The sequence below is a fragment of the Gavia stellata genome, chromosome 13 (assembly GCF_030936135.1).
Source record: "Gavia stellata isolate bGavSte3 chromosome 13, bGavSte3.hap2, whole genome shotgun sequence".
Taxonomy (NCBI): domain Eukaryota; kingdom Metazoa; phylum Chordata; class Aves; order Gaviiformes; family Gaviidae; genus Gavia; species Gavia stellata.
In genome coordinates this window covers 2,502,050-2,519,179 of record NC_082606.1, presented here as the reverse complement: position 1 = coordinate 2,519,179, position 17,130 = coordinate 2,502,050, and the positions used below count along the sequence as shown (strand labels likewise).

At 45.4% G+C, this 17,130-nt stretch overlaps 1 protein-coding gene across 2 annotated transcripts in view; it reads left to right on the top strand.

The window, feature by feature from the left end:
* HCN4 (hyperpolarization activated cyclic nucleotide gated potassium channel 4) overlaps positions 1 to 15,853 on the top strand; it is a 104,384-nt gene extending 88,531 nt beyond the window's left edge. The window contains exons 7-9 of one of the 2 annotated variants that reach the window (XM_059823585.1): positions 411 to 575; positions 14,283 to 14,854; positions 14,942 to 15,853. In XM_059823585.1, the coding sequence (XP_059679568.1) occupies positions 411 to 575; positions 14,283 to 14,854; positions 14,942 to 15,853 (1,649 nt within the window). Of the gene's footprint in view, positions 1 to 410; positions 576 to 14,282 lie in introns of both variants that reach the window. The other variant, XM_009813494.2, reaches the window with a different exon arrangement.
* Positions 15,854 to 17,130: the final 1,277 nt, after the last annotated feature.

The following is a 17,130-nucleotide window of genomic DNA, read 5'->3' as shown; positions in this document are numbered from 1 at the left end:
TTTACTACAAATCTAGAGAGAGAATTAGCTTCAATGAGAGCATGGCTTGACCTTCTGCTCCCAGTGCCCATGAGAAGCTGGAGAAAGACAGCTTCTCCACTCTGAATAAAAAAATGATGTCTTTGCTAATCCACCATAACAAAACTTGGCTGGCTAATTAGATCAGCAGAATCCCGGAGGTGCAATTGTGTGTAGCAGCTGCCACAACTGAGCCCCCTGGTATTTTTAAATGTTACTGCATATGCAGAATATTACCACTGTTCGTGTTTTCAGTGGGAGTGCAGGTAGAGTCCAGCTAGAGAGGAGACTGGGTGGCAGGCAGGACTGCCTGTGAGTGACAGTGCCAGATCTTGTATTGCAGGGGTGATGGTGTCTGTCCCCATGTTCTCAGGCTGCCTCTTTCATTCCAGAAATTTGCCTGTTGACCCGTGGCCGGCGCACAGCCAGTGTGCGAGCTGATACCTACTGCCGGCTCTACTCCCTCTCAGTGGACAACTTCAATGAGGTGCTGGAAGAGTATCCCATGATGCGGCGAGCTTTTGAAACTGTGGCTCTTGACAGGCTGGACAGAATTGGTAAGTGGAAGGTGTGAGGGTCTCCTTCACAGTACCTGCTGCCCTGGCACCCCATCTCCAGGCTTGGTCCTTAGTTCCTTTGCTGGAGTTATGAACTGAAGGAGATCCCAGCCTGTCTCTCCTTGCCTGACTTCAGCTCCTGCAAGGAGCCCCATTCACAATCTGTTAAATCCATATCCTTCTCTCTCTTTCTCTCTCACACACACATATTTCTGCTGGCTCCTACTTCTGTTTGTTTCCCTTTCCAAGGGTTCTTTTTGAAGAACCAAGATCTGTAATCTGAGGCCATCGGCGCCATGCTGGTAAATTCACTAGATTTTGAATTTTAGCTCAGAATGTGTAAATACCCACAGCCTCTCAGGTTCAAGAGAAAACTGAGTCCAAAGTCCTGCCAGGAAACCCCAGTATTTCAGCAAAATGTTCTGTGGCAGAAATCATCTCTCAGCATGGGGACTTAAGTGTCTGTTAGAGTGTGACCTGGTTTTGCAGGGATGCTGGCTAGGGTATGACTGTATGGGTTATTGGTATTAATTTTTTTAAGACAAAAGCTAGCAACCACGTTGATGAGGAAGAATATTCTTCTCTGGTATATCAATGCATAATGAAATGGAGGCCATAATGCTCCTTTTTGGGACAGGATTTTTTCTGGTCATAGTTGACAAGCAACTGGAGAAGCCAGAAGTGCTGTACGGAAGGGAAAGCTTTGGGCGTTTTCTGATCCTAAAGAGACTCTGTGCAAAGCCATCAGCAAAACACAACCACAAAGCACCTGCCCAGCTGTCCATCAGAGTCCAACTATAAATATATTCAGTAGAAGTAGGCACCTGATTGGACAAAGACTTGGAACGATTGATAAAAATCTAACCTCCCACAGCCCAAATGAAACACAATTAACCAAAGAGTACTATTGAATTTTTATAGCTCATAGTCACCCATCCCAGGATGCTCTCCTGTCCTGTGGGAGACATAACCTGTGCTGCAAACATCCTTGTCTAACTAGAGAAGACCAGGATAACATTCTTTGGTCACAGCCAGAGATGTGTAACACAGAGAGATTAAGTGACTTATGCAAGGTCATGCAAGAAGTCTTTGCAGAGCTGAGGACTGAGCATTTCAGAGTCCCAGTCTAACTTCTTTAGCTTCTTATTATACATCTCTTAAAACTGCATGCATTTTCATTGCTTTTCGGAATCATAAAGGTCAGTGCAGGTCTGAATACAATGCAGAAGTCGAGGAGGGTGATGGGGTGAGGCGGGTAGGGAATAACCTGGCATCCCAGCAAGGGGTGCAGTGCCTCTGGGGCTTTTCATGCCAGGAACATTGTATTCTGTGCATCTCATTACCTGCTGCAAATCAGAAAGCGTGACCCTGAGGAAAAGGTTATGAGCTAAATATGTAGAGTTTGGCAAAGCCCATGCTAATGAGGCCCTAGTGTAAGTGGCAATAGTCCCATCACTTGGGTTATTTAAATTAGTCTGAACAAACCGCTAAGAAAATGCAATGTCAGGCACAACCAGGGATGGGCCAGCTTGACATTATCTCAAATTCTTCGCCCTTAGATGATCAGTGCTGCTCAGCTTCCTAGCCTGATGCTCTCTGTGACTGTGTATACAGGTGGGCAGGACATGCTGTGCTCCTTGTCTTTTGCTCTGTGTGTTGCCGCACATGTAACTAAAATTCATGGAAAATTCTGAACCAGCATAAAGAACCTCACATGCTTCTTCCCCTAGGAGAAACTCCCTTCCACACGCAGCTGCAAAATGTCAACATAAGGTCAGAAGGTGACACAGAGCAACTGGAATAACAGGCCCTTTGGTGCAGAGCTCTGGCATTGTCCTCCCCTCCTTTTGCCATTCTGCTGACCTGAGACAACATCAGTGCCTATGCCATATAAAAGGCAGAGACCTGCAGAGTTGCGCATTGAAAATCTGAGTGCTATCCCTGTTTCCCTGGCAATCAGACTTGAGAGCTGCCTGTTCTCTCAACTTCACATACTCTAATATTGCAAAATAGCATCTTCATAGCACCTTCCAAGCCTGTTGTGCCCAGCACTCTTTGGCTGGAATTTCCCAGAAGAGCCTAAGGGAGTTATGTGCACTCTCCTGAAACTGGCAGATCCCATGGAAATCCCTGTCTTTATAAATAAGGCATTTCTTCACCTTCCCCTGAAACGTGGACCATCCAGAAAGAGCAGTGCAGTAGCTGTGTAACAGCATGTGACGTTTTAGGGAAGTCAAGATTACTGCATTCTGCTGAGACTGTTTCTGAAAGTAGAGGGATTATTCTAGAGGACAGCAGTTCCTAAAAGCCAGGTATGAACAGAAGCAGGACCATATTTTTGGTTCCTGTTACGTTCAGCTCAGGATCTGTGCACAAGATGGAAGCAAACGGGAGCCTCTTTCCAAGTCAGTGGTGCGTTCACTAACTCCCTTCTACCCAGCTGACAACATGTCCTTGAGAAGCCCATGCCTCACTGAGTACATGAAATGATTCAGAGGGCTCTATATCACTATTCTGGTACCGGGATAAGATCCATCCAGTATTCCCCCTGTGCAGTGAGGAATTGAGAGAGCAGGGAGAAAAATCTCAGTCCATCCAGTCACAGTGACTGGAGAGACGTTTACAGGATTACCTGCTATATGGAGGATTTCAAAAGCATGGTCTAAGCTTGTCTAGGTAGCAGGGAGACAGGATGAGAGCGTAAGACCTCATCCCTTGGAGCAACAGGAGCAGTACTGGTTGACTGGAGGTGCAGTGAGGCATTCACTTTGCAGAGCAAATGCAGTTTGAAAGCCTGTGGCTAAGCAGAGGGGAAGGAGAGGGGCAGATGCACCCTGATCTGTGTGCTGCCATCGCTTCCTGCTGGTAGATGGGCAGTGCAGCAGCATGAGGGGCACAGCCCCCCAGGGAGCCGTCAGCTACATTGATCGCTCCGCAAAGAGCAAGTTGATGTATCCTTATAACCTCTGTTGTTAATGGGAATTGATACTGTCATCCTGCCTGTGCCATGCATGGCTGGGGAAGATGTTTCCCAGGTGTTTTGCACTTGCAGAGCTCTTTAAAGACTGGAAGGGATTAGTCTCCATGAATTGACTAAGGCTGGAATTCTACAAAGATTTGCGTCCCTGCTTAACTCTGCTCTCTGAGTAACTTCAGACTCTAAAGAACTCCTCAACCTGCAGAATATCACATGTGTAACTCTGCACAGGCTCAGGGCCTGAAGACTGAGACTCAAGGAAATTAGGCTGATCACTGATTAATGATCATTTTATCACTGATTGAATCTTCCTCTTTTTCTTGTTCTTGACCAAGCTGTAAAATTCTTTGTAGTATTTGTGTGTTGAAATGATTTGTTCATTTTTCCAGTGAGTAATTCTTTGTCTGACAAGCATTTGTGAATCGTCCCAGTCTGTGATGTGTCAGTTAGTTACGTAAGTTGCATCATTCTGTCCCTGACTGCTTTGAAACTGGCTCTCAGTGACCATTGAAGCTTAAAATTAGATTTTCACAACTATTTGCACCTGTAAAACACAACCACTCAAATGTGCATTGAAAGTAAATACAATACGGATCGTGAATATTGTCGAATCAAAATTCACTGATGCGTTCAAAAAATATTGGGGGGCAATTATTTTCCATTGTTCATTGTGCTGTAATAAATACCATAAATGTCTGTCATAAGGTTGCTTACCATCCGTATGAAGGTCACTGGTGAGAGCTGAAGGCATACTGAAGGCCAGAGGGAGTTATTTTTTCATTTTCATCAGGAATTTTTTGCCACGTAGCTTGAAATGCATACATTTTGAATGCCAGTTGCATATGGTTTGATACAAGGATCCCAGTTAACTCAGAATTAAAAGTGCCTTGCATTTCCTCCAGGCATTGCAGATGCCAAAAAAACAAAGAAAAGCTAAGACAACACAATATCAGTCTCTAAATATAATTATATAATATTATTGCGGTACAAGAGTGTCTGTTCAAGATATTATAGTGGTAGAAGTTTTAAAAGCTTTGTCATATAAACAAGCCACAAAAATAACTGTTCCCAAACTTTTTGAAGTGGCACCCTATTTGTCAGGTCGTGATCACGCTTCTGCAATTGAAATCCTGTTGGGTTTGCAACCCCGCTTGTCTAGGTCATGACTAATACTCTGGGATCTGCTGCCTCAGAGGAAGGGCTGGCCTGTGTTTAGGCTAGGTGAACTGTGAATGAGAAGATCTGGGATCTGTGCCAAGCTCTGCCACAGATTCCGTTTGTCCTTGTCATGCCTTTGCTCCGTGCCTCAGTTCCTCATCCCTTCTACAGGCAAAATAATACCAACAAAGGTGGAGCTCAGTTTCTGAATGCTTCTTAGCTGCCTACTCCCTTGTGCCAGGTGCCGTGCAAGATCATACGAATAAATGAAACGGACTGAAATGTGTATAAATAAAACAATATGCACTCAGCATAAATTTTACACTGTATCCACATTGCAGTCCCAAATTTGTTTACTGTACGCAGGTGAGTAACCCCCAAAGAGCTGCACATGTGAGATGAGCAAGCAGATTTGGTCATAAGGAGATATATATATATATTTTTTTTTTTCTTATTTGAGGCTGCTGATACAGGCACAGGTGATGTAAAGATATCGGTTCCTGTGGCCCGGCTACGCAATGCTACAGTGTGTGTGCCTTGGGAGAAAGCTCTGTTTCAAAATCACGTTGAACTCTGCCCAGCCCTTTAAGGAGGTGGAATCTTATTATCCAAGTACTGAGCCGGTGAGGGTGTCAGAGGCTGACAAGAGATAACATAGGTTCTCCTGTGTCATGTCCTCTCTGATCATCGAATAACTCACAAACATAACTGTTTATGAGGAATCAAAGTTCAAATACCACTGTGTGTGGTACTCTGACTTGAAATCCTCTCCCATCATTTCTGACAGTAAAATGTGGAGATCTGAGTCTGACTTTTATAGTCAGCAGAGAGAAAAAAGCATTTAGAGTGTGATTTGTCTTCTCCTAAGGTGGCTGTCTAACATGGCTTAGGTGAATCACACCCTGGAAATGCTATCTAGCACAGATATGCAGGGTAGGAGCTTGGACTTAAGCAGGAGTTTAATATTTGAATTTCTTTTTATTTGGAAGTGAAGGCCCAGGCTCTGAGCATTTTCTGTTTAGCCTAAGGAAAGATACCGGCAACTCACCAGCCATGAATGAACGCAAATTACCTCAGCTTAAGGTGTACTGGCAACACTGTTCACCTGAATATGAAGTGCCATTTCTCATGCAACTCTAAGAAGGAAAATAAAGCCTAAGACACCCCAATAGAAGGGGCAGTACGGGTTGGTGATGAGATCTCAGGAGACCTGTCTTTGACTTTGTAAATGACCTTGGTCACATCACTTTATCCCAACCTGTGTCTACCTTGTAGGGTGCAAGTTCTCTGGCAAGTTTGGTCTTCTAGGCAGGAGTCAGTAGTAGCACAGATGGATAGTTGGCTAGCTGGGAGACATTACGCAGAAGTGAAAGAGTTGGGGGAGTTGTAGGAGGTACAATATATTTGTGCCCCATCTCCCTGGGTCCCCCAGGTTACTGGATTCCTTTTATATGTGGAGAGCCACGTCCACAGCTCTTTGCTATCTGCATCAAAGTAAAACACCTGTTCAGATAACAGTTTACCACTCCAACACCTTTTACAATAACTTTCAGCCCCCTCTTTAATTACATGAAGTAGGACCTGTTTAACAACCAGACCTCTAGACTCAGGGGACTTTTCCTGCCTTGGAGGCAGTCCAATCTGCAGGCAGACCATACTGCAAAGCACACAACTGACAGAAAAACAGTGCCAGAATGTCCAGAGTCTTCCAGAATCTGTCCCTGTCACAGCTGTCAGCTCCAGTAGGGCACTGAGAATTGAGTGCAGGAGCTTTGGCTCCAGACACATGCACTTCTGCCACTTGAGGAGAAGGCAGCTCTTTGGCTTCAGTCTCCAGCGATAAGTAACAGCCAGGACACCGTGCTTCAGGGCATCACAGGGACTCCAGAATTATACAATTCTTACACCCGTTCTTGGGTGTTCGCAAACAGTTTGCTCTAGATAGCTCTATACATTCAATATTTTTATTCTGTAAAGCTCTGTATGATGGGCATAACTGTAAAGAGTGGGAGGGAAGACCTTCCTTTATTTTAAGTTTTGTTTACCTGTCATGAGATTCATCAGATAACATTATTCACAAAGTGTATGATAGTGTATCATTTGACCTACAGCAGTTTCGCCCAGTTAAAGGTTGTGTTCTGTGTGTTAAAAGAGATGCCACGTATTTTGGAAGACAACTATTGGGATTATGGGAGAGAAGAAGCAATAAGTGGTAAGACTGAGCTGTACAAGGAGGGAAGACCTCCACTTGGAAAGACAGGGAATTGTCCATTTTAAATTTTTGAGCTCATTATTGTTTGTTAAGGTAGTAATAAGAAAATAGGTTCAGTTAACCTCCCCAGTACAATGGGCTCTCCACTGATAAAATTTATTTCCCATTCAATATGGTATTTGGCTTTCCTGCAATAAAACCCCTGTGTACAGGTGTAAATCCACACAGGCTCACAGAGGACACAGCAGGGGAGAAGGAGGTATTGTTGTACTTTAAATGGACTACCAGAGTTCAAAGGATACAGCTTTAGCAAGAGAGAAGTGAAACTGCAGTATACAGGTGGGTGCTGCCTTGTACGTATCATGGCATAGGAGCACACATACAGCAACTACTGCAGAGCAGTTCATCGAGAACTGCATGTCCAATTTGTAATGTATTTACACAGCCAGGCTCTCAGGAAGGTTAATCTGAATTAGTTTCTAGAGCAGATTTGTTAAGTGCACTGAACTCCTCTGTGGATGCTCTTAGAGTTGATCCAGCTGGCTTTGCTTTGCTTCCAAGAGCTACTTCAATTTGCACAGAAACCTTTACATGACAGTTAATACAGTTCAGTGGGGTTAACTTACATTTGAGAGAAAGTCAGGCTTGAACAGGAAAAGAGCACATATACTGGGAGTTAAGAATTATTTTGAAATCTCTGTTCCAGCTAATTTCCCTGTACATGCGGACTCTAAGACGGTGGCAAGAGCTGGTGCAGTGAGACCTTCTGACCAATGTAGTCCCAGTGCAGAAGAGTTTCCCCGGGGCATAGAAGCAGCTGTGGCAAACTGCCAGTTACTGACTGTGGCCAGGGTTTCTTTGCCTGCAGTTGCCAGTTGCTGTATTGCCCCTCTGGGGACGATGGCAGCAAGCTGAATTACCACCGGAGACCAGCTCAGGTCACAAGTAACCCATAGGCAGGGGAGGGCAAAGACCACCTTCAGAGCTGCCCTTTGCAGCAACCAGTCATCCAAGCAGGGTGTTTAGTACCCAGTCCTATGAATAATAAGAAGAGAAGACCTGAAAGAAGTAACCATGTGGCAGGGGGCAGCCACTTTGACAGCAGGCCAGGGCATTAGCCAGCCTAATAAAGTGAGATTATTTCAAATACATGCAAATTCAGAAAGCAATTTAGTGACCTGAATTCTTAAACTGCAGCCAGTGGGCTTAGACAGAACTGAAAAGAGAAGTGAACAGAAAGTCAGAGCTAATTTCCCCTGTGTGCAGAATTTTAACAACAGAAGGCTAATTTTGATTATTTGATAGAAGAATTATTGTTGAGTGCTGGCTCCTTTTATGAAATCACATGGGCCTTTCTCCCTGTTCTTTTGTGTGCTATCTACAGTTGAGGAAAATCTGACTTTGCAATTCTTTATTGAGGGAGCAACATCTATTTGCTTAGTTTCCATAATTTTACATACCCCACTCCATTTCAAAGCACCAGTAGCTTTGCTGTGAACATCTTCTAGGCTCTAAATACCTTCCTTTTTTTCCTGTATTTAGCCTATTGTTGCAGTGAGGAAAACGCAGTTTTTAGAACCCAGAGCACTCCATTGATAGTATTTGGTTTTGTCTGACTATGGGAAACCTCATATTGTGTTAGGAGCTGTACAAAGAGAATAAAAAAAAGTTAGTTGTGCCATGGAGACCTTTTAGTCTCAGCCCTCCTGTAGCTCCGTTAGTTGAACTGTCCTTCAGTCCCGTCAGGGGCATGTCCAGCCCCAGTGGCTGCTTGGGAGCCACCCCGTCCCCCCCTCATCGGGTTGTCACACACCCCTTGCCCTGCAGAAACCTGAGGCAGCTTCTCTCGCCTCTGTAGAAAACGTAAGGGGCCTTGAGCTACCTCAGAGTAAGCAAGGGTGGGGAGTTGGTGCATGAGGTGGTTGCAGATGGCTCCTGTGCTAGCTCCGTGGCATCTCAGTAAATTTGTATAGTGCTTTTGGGTTTAGGAGAGATGCTCGCGTGGATTGTTTATCTTAGTACCTTAGACTCCGCTCAGCACTTTAATTTACGTGGGATAAACAACATAGAAGGAGAAACTCTGTAACATACAGCCTCCCTGCTTCCCTGATTAGATTGAAGGGGAAACAGGAGTGCCTTTTTCTCTCTCCTAAGGAAGCTTCTCACTGGCTTAGCAGGAATGCAGGTCTCTATCACGGTTCACTGAGTGTAGCTGTGAGCTGCAGAACATCGTTTCAATTAGGGTTACACAGAGCCAAACTAATCAGCCTTTCAGCCCTTTGATTGCTGTCTTTTTTGCTCTCCTTTTGAGGCAGGTGCTATGACAATAAATCCAGAGCAGGAAAAATGAATTTGAAACTGAAGCAATTTCATAGATATGATGAAGGGGAAAAATAATCTCAGAATCACCAGCCCAAGCAAACTTGCTCCCACTGCCTCGTTCCACTGTTGGCTTATGTTTCATGCAGGACCTTCATCAGACCTGCCAGGAAAATATCTTTGTCCCAGCAGGGCTCTGATGTGTGCCTGGTCTTATCTGGTGCGGGCTGGAAGGAGGGTTTTCTCCAGAAGCAACTAATAAGGCTTACATTGCTGTGTGGAAACATCACGTAAATGATGCAGTTAATTAGAATGGTGGAACCAATTAATTTTTCAGTTTGCTAACCAATTACAATTTTGAAAAATTATTTTGAAAAATTCCTCTCCCCTTCAATAATTGAAAGAACGTTTTCAGTCTTTTTTTAAAAATGTTCTGGAGCAGGAATTTGAGACTTTCTTGGCAAAATAGAAAAGAAAAATTTGATCTAATGAAACAGTTGATACATTCAAGTTGGGCTCAGGAAAACAGTAAAGTATAATGTAATTTCAAAGGAAAGCGGAAATGTTCTGTTTTAAAAACTTGAAAAAAATAATCATTCCAAGGTTTTTGCTGGAATTATTTTATCAATTTGACAGAAGTTTAAGGAGGTTTGATCAAACCATTTTCCAGTAAACAGTATGCATGTTTGGCAAATGTTAGCATATTCTCTATTTAGTACTCTGCCAAGGAAACCAGAGTCTGCTGTTCAGCCCTTTCTGTGTTGTCAAGAGCTCTGGTTATGAAAACATCGGTCCCCTCCATTCATCTGTGCAGCTCTGATTAACATCGCTATGGGTTCTCGTTTGAATTGAGGGCAGCACTGGAAATTGCAGGCTATTCAAGCACAGACAAGCAAATCAGAAGCCAAAGACAGGTGACATGGAATTAAAAGAGTGAGATGAGGTGTAATGATGGAAACTCGGAGCAGTTGCTGGTATTGAGCTTTTCAGAAAGCTGCGCTAGCAGCATCTGCTGTTTCTCCTTCGTCTACCCCTAGCCATTCCTCCTCAGCCCGGTTTTGCTACAGTCTGTTATCAAGAAAGCAAATGTGGTAAGGCGGCTTTTTTGCCTGTCTGCTTTGAACTCAGCATGCCGTCTCCCATCCACATCCTGACCTTGCAGTTGTGCAAGATAGCTACAGATTCCCCATGCTGCGATTTGTACCTTCAACTCCAAAAAGAGAATGATTACAAACCTGCAGTCTGAATCCCTCTTTGACTCAAGTGTGCTGGCTAGATTCTGTCTTACCTGTCAATTTAGTTTAGATGGGTTGTTCCTTCTCTCCAGATTTGGAGCGGTTAGTATTTCCATTTCTTTTTAAGCAGCAATTTGTGATCTAATTTGTTTGTGAGTGCATATGTGATTCTAGTAGATAGCACGTGGAAATTACTGTGTCTGTGGGTGTGTGTGTGCAGCATGACCCTCTGCGCCATTCACCCCCTTTCACTGTATGTTCACTGCAGAAATGCTCTTAGGTTTAAAGGTGACATTCATGCTCCTTCTGGAGTGCCTGGCTGCGTGAACGGCAGGTAGAACCAGGATCTGTCTGTTTAGGGAATATCCGGTGCTGTTTATTCCAGTCCAGTATACAGTGAAACAGGCATTATATACATAGTCTACACAAGCACTTCCAGTGCAGACAAGCTCTCCAGCCCCTGTAATGACATTAGCAGCTGAGAACACTGTTTACCTTCAGGACTGTGTCACAGAATCACAGAACCGTTAAGGTTGGAAAAGACCTGTAAGATCATCAAGTCCAACCATCAACTAACACCACTATGCCCACTAAACCATGTTGTGCCGTGCCATGTCCACACGTTCCTTGAACACCTCCAGGGATGGTGACTCCACCACCTCCCTGGGCAGCCTCTTCCAATGCTTCACCACCGTCTCAGGAAAGAAATTTTTCCTAATATCCAGCCTGAACCTCCCCTGGCGCAACTTGAGGCCATTTCCTCTTGTCCTGTCGCTAGTCACTTGGGAGAAGAGACCAACACCCACCTCCCCACAACCCCCTTTCAGGTAATTGTAGAGAGCGATGAGGTCTCCCCTCAGCCTCCTCTTCTCCAGACTGAAAGTCCTTCCAGGGCTGGTGTCTTTCTCCAAGGTGAGAAAAGGAAGGCCAGTCCATATGCCTTACTGCTTTTTTTGGCGGTAGTGATTAGCAGTAGCTAAACCACAAAAGCATTAAGCATCCCATAGCACTGCCACAACAGACATGTCCCAACCGCACCAGCTGCAGATCCAGAATCAAAACTCTGTCAGCATTTTAGTGGTTTGGTTTTATGGTGCAGTTCAGCCCACTGTAGATTGTAAGCTTTACCCGCTCTGAACAATTGCATAGCACTATTGCATAGTGCTCAGTCGCTAAAGCCACACCTTGGCCTTTGTAAAGAGAGAAACGCATGATTTTAAAAAGCACAGTAAAGGAAAAACCATTAGTGTGTTCTTCCAGTGCTTAACTACAATTAGAGTTAGATTGCTCCATTTTTTTTTATGGGCTTGTCTAAAATCACAATATCTCATGGGTTCTTCTGGAACTGAAGGGAATGGTTCTTAGCAGCTTCCTTTGTCTGCGAAGTTCCCTATAAATAGGTATCAAATCACCTCTTCTCTGAGAGAAGCTGAATACATTGTACTTATTCACTGATGTTTTTCAAGCCTGATTCTTGTGAATATTTTCTGTACCTTTTCATGCTTCGCAGCTAGACACTGGAACTAAAACATCGTACTGTATGCCTTCCTAGCATCATATGTGGTAGTGACTAGTATCTCCCTTACACTTTACAATTTATGCAATTTATTTTAATTTATGCAATTATTGTTTCACCTTTTCTGGTGGTAGATTTGGAACTTAACTAGTTATATTCAAGACTCTACCATTTCAGAGTTACTGGACACCAGGATACCATCTGAAGATACTCCTCAGAGTGTCATTCAAGTTCTTCGCTGCCAGATGTTTGATTTTACATTTGGCTAGAGTAAGAAGCATGTCCTTTTTTATCTGTTACAGATATAAAAGATATATCACACACTGAAAATCCAAACAGCAATCTGGATGTCATCTATGCATAGAGATGCACCCACATCTGTACATAAAGATCTGAGATCTGACTGGTATAGGATTGAAAGGAAATTCCTCTGGAATCTCGCTGGGAACTACTACCCAACATGACAGTCCACTCTTAACCATTCCTTCTTGGAAACTGTCAGCTGACCAGTTTAAACTAGAATGCTGTATGGGACAAATTAAATGTCATATTGTGGTCTTAGTCGATAATACCAACGGTTGACTTGTCTTGAAAGTTGTGATTTCATGAAAGCATGGAGACAAGTTCAATGGACAAGCCCTTGTTTGCAGGAAACTTAATTGACATGAGCTGTGCTGCCAGCCTTTAATTCTTAAAGCATGACATGATTTGGGGGTTAAAATACAGAAAAAGAGGCCCTTCCACATCCAGGCCTCCATTCCATACCTGCCACTATCTCATGCTCTATAAATCCACAGCAATTGGCAAGATGCTGTCTGTTTGCCCTGGTCCTGTACAGGAACGAGAAGTGATCAGACAGGAACCAGCAGAAATGACATTTGAATCAGAGCAGAGGTTTGTTAATGGGTGTGGGGGCCTGAGGATACATTTGGTTCAGGAGGAGGGTTAATACAGCTTTTGATCTGATCCAAACTGGCTGGTGCTTCGTCTAGAGGTGACCCTTCTACACTCACCCCCTGAGCTTCAGCTACAAAATGAGCTGTGTACAGACACGCAACCAGGGGACCAGGGATGCACATGCACGCTCGCAGACACTCAGAGAACTTACTAGGCTGAACCCTTCAAATCCAAACAGCTTCATTAAACAAAAGTGAAAAGGTAGGTAGGTGCTGTCATCAAGTCAAACTGCCATATATTGTCAGGATAGAGGACCCTTGAAAAGGCAAGAACAGAGGATCTAATTCACACTAATTTTGTAAGAAAATCATTCAAATCAGCATATACCGGCTCCTTATAAATCAATGCTGGCACAGTTACCGATTCGCACGCTGTTACGAGAACAGAGATATGAAAGCCATTATGCAGAGAGCTTGTCCACATCAGAAATCCTCTTCTTTGAGAAGGCATTTGTGCTCTGGTGAAAGGGCATCACTGGCAGCATCTCATCGCCCTGCATTGCTTCTCTCCTTCAGTCCAGGAGAGTGCATCCCTTCAGTGCTAGGTGCACTCTCAGGCCAGACAAACTCATTACGCCACATTTTCCAGCCCATTGAAAAGGCAAAGCGCTGAGCTAATATTTTGCCGCAGGCTAGGAAGTCCAGCTGGAACATGACGTTTGCTAGCCTGCAGTTTCCTTAAAGTTGGGGCTAGAAGGGCACGGCCAAGTAAGATGGTAGCTGCGGCATGTCTGAGGGCTTTTACTTGGGCCACGTCAGTTTTTCCAGCACGTAAAGTTCTTCTGTTCCTTATTCATAGAGAAATTTCCTTTCAAATAGAAACAGATACTTGACTTTAGAGTGAACAAGGTGCATGAGACAGATGAGGAAAAGGTGTCGCTGGAGAGTAGCTGAAGACTCAGGAGACTTCACTGGACTTATATTTTTGAGGTTTTCCTTTGCAAACACAAAAAAAGTACAGCCTTTGGATTTATTCTCTTTTTCTAATGGAAGTTCAGATTATGAGGTGCAAAATGGGAATCTTCCAGGTTCATGAGCTTTGCTACCAGTCTACCACACTTATCCAAAGTGGCTTTACTGTCTAATTAAGAATACGTGTCCTGTTGGGCACGTTTTTATGGGATCTTGAGGTTTGTTGATCATACCACAAAAGCAGAACATGTGATGTTTGTCATCTTGTTGCTGGAGCACAGAGACTGTACACAGATCCCATGATGACAGTGGAGGGGAGACAGTGCCAACAATTCGAGGAAAATCTGGCAGGAAGCTTTAAGGAAGCTTCCCGTGCTTTGACATAACAGAATGACTCATTTCTCTCTTCACTTTCTCTACAGGCAAGAAAAATTCCATTCTGCTGCATAAAGTCCAGCATGACCTCAATTCGGGTGTTTTCAACTACCAGGAGAATGAGATCATCCAGCAGATTGTGCAGCACGACAGAGAGATGGCACACTGTGCTCACAATGTCCAGGCTGCCGCCGCTGCTGCTGCCGCTGCCGCATCCACACCCACCCCTGTCATCTGGACTCCACTGATCCAGGCACCCCTGCAAGCTGCAGCAGCCACCACTTCTGTCGCTATAGCTCTGACCCACCACCCACGCCTCCCGACAGCCATCTTCCGTCCTCCGGTGTCCGTCTTGGGTTCTTTGGGACAGCAATCCAACCAGACTCCAAGACAGCTGAAGAGGCTTCAGTCTCTAATCCCGTCGACTGGGCCTTCTGCCGTTGGCTCTCCCTCCAGTACTCCATCCCAGCTGCATACACCAGGAGCGGAAACCCCTTCGTCCTCTTCCTTCCACATCCAGCAGCTCGCAGGATTCTCAGCTGCTGCCGGCTTAGGCCAGTTCCAGGTGGGATCCCCTCCAGGTGGCTCAAGCCAGCCGGGTTTGAGCAGCGCATCCTCAGTGGGACTGAGCCAGTTCCAACACGCTCCTTCTGGATCACCCTTAGGTACAGCTCAGCCCATGCAGCAGCAACAGCAGCAGCAGCAGCCGCCAGCCCTTTCCAGCAGTGGATTTAGGCACTTCCAGCAAGCCACAACTAGCTCCCCATCAACGTCACTCACCCAGCTCTCCTCAAACTCACCCCCCAGTCTTCTCAGCCAGTTCCAGCCCAACACAAGACCACTGCAGGGGGGACAGTTACAGCAGCTGTCGGGCAGTGGGACTTTGGGGGGAATGAATCACTTCCAACCCCCTCCTTCCAACTCTCCATCCTCCAGCCTAAGCCAGCTGGCACAGGCCTCTGGTGGGCCGTCCTCAGGCCTGTGCCAAACGCATCCAAGTGCATTAGGATCTTTAACTGGAACGATAGCCCAGCTCCACCAAGAGCGGCCACCTTTTGCCTCCATGTCTCCACTACAACAGTCTGGTGTCGCCTCTCCCTGTTATACCCCTTCTGGCCTTAGCCCTCCTAGTCAGAGCCCAGTGGCAACAAGAACTTTTCAATGTGGCCCTTCCGGGGCCTCAGGCTCTCACGGATCTCTGCTCCTGCCTCAGACCGCCAGCCCACCTCTGCAGATCCTGCAGTCCAAGAGCACGGCACCTGTGCCACTGGGACGTCTGAACCAGGACATCAAGTTGATTTCTGCTTCCCAGCCATCTTTGCCCCAAGAGCTGGCTCAGGCACTGAGCCAAAGTTCTCCTCATTCCTCTAGAGAATCTGTTTCCAGCTTCTCTCCTTTTCCTGGTGGAGGGACTGGACTTCTTGGGAAGCCTTGTAGCTCAATTCCTGGGCGTGTGACTTTACCACGTCAGATGTCCTCAGGTTCTTTACCACATCCGCTGGTGTTTGGGGCCAGCGCTGCAGGCGCCGCATCTCTGACTGCTGGTGGGCGGAAAGAATCCATAGTGCTCACAGGGGATCTGGAACCTGTCAGGTCCAAACTGCCCTCCAATTTGTGAGGACTCCTTCTGAGAGCTGGTTATGTCAGCCGTGCAATTCAGTTCCTGATTAGACTTTCATGAATCATTTTTTCTTCCCCCCCTCCCCCTTTTTCTCCATTTCTTTTGTTTAGGTTTAACTGTGATTAGAAACAAACAAAAAACATATGAAAAACAACAAAAAAAAAGAAGATAACCAGGTATTCTTAGAGCTATAGATTTTTGGTCACTTGATTTTATAGAATATTTTAATACATGGAACAAAAGGATATGAGCAAATTTAATCCAACGAGGTAACGCACAGACAAGGCGTGTGCCTGAGCTGGAACATACGAATGATCAGCCATAGAAGCCACCAAAAAAGGTTTTCCTGTTGAGACAAAGATCCGAGGTTGACGTGGGCTGTAAAAGGGAACATCAGGGCAGGCCTGTGGCTGGTGTTTTTTAGAACAGCTCTGGTTGGCCTCAGCTTTGCATTGCTTTGCACCAGCTGTGAACCTGGCCCGCAGCACCTATTTACGGGGGGACTTGGATGGCTCACTGTGCGCGTCAGAAAGTGTCACTTCCTCCCAGGTTTTCTCCTGTGATCAGCAGGTTGCAGAGGAAGCAAGAAGAGGGGTGAGTTTCATTAATGCAGTCCCCTCTAGGGATTTCAGAAGGGCTGAGTTTTTGTTTGGACTCCACCTGAAGAAGATAAAGGTGACCAGGAGATGGACGGGCCTGACTTCAGATGCTTGTCTCTTTCTTATTCCACTGATGCTCTAGTGGGAACAAGAAACAATCCCTTGTAAGTCACAGGGAGGGCAGAGAATATCCCCTCTGTATTTTTGTAGGCATCATGGATGTGGGTTGTGGGAGAAGGCCCGTCTCCGCCAGCACGCCAGGCAGCTGGCCTCCGCCAGCAGAAGAGCCCAAGCTTCAACCTCTCCATGGTTTGGAAAGCGTGCGTGCTGCCTTCCAGGTTGGGGCGTGCAAGGCAAAGGGAGGGATGAAGAAAGAGGCAGCATTTTAACCTTCCCTCTCTCATTTTAATGTCTCAGTGTCCATGGGCTGACTGCTTTGAAGAGAACTGGGTAGAATAAGATTGAAAAGTGGGGTGCAGTCACCCCAGCCCTCTTCCTCCTTAGCCCAGGGAAGTTTGAGCTTTGAGGCACCGAGGGTAATACTGGTGCCCAGCCAAGATTCCTCTAGATTTGCAACTATGTTTGTACCATTAAACCAGATCAGACCAGAAATTTGGCCAGCCATGGTCCATGCTTCTCCTCTGATGGGGGAATTGAAATCGTTTGCTTGATTTC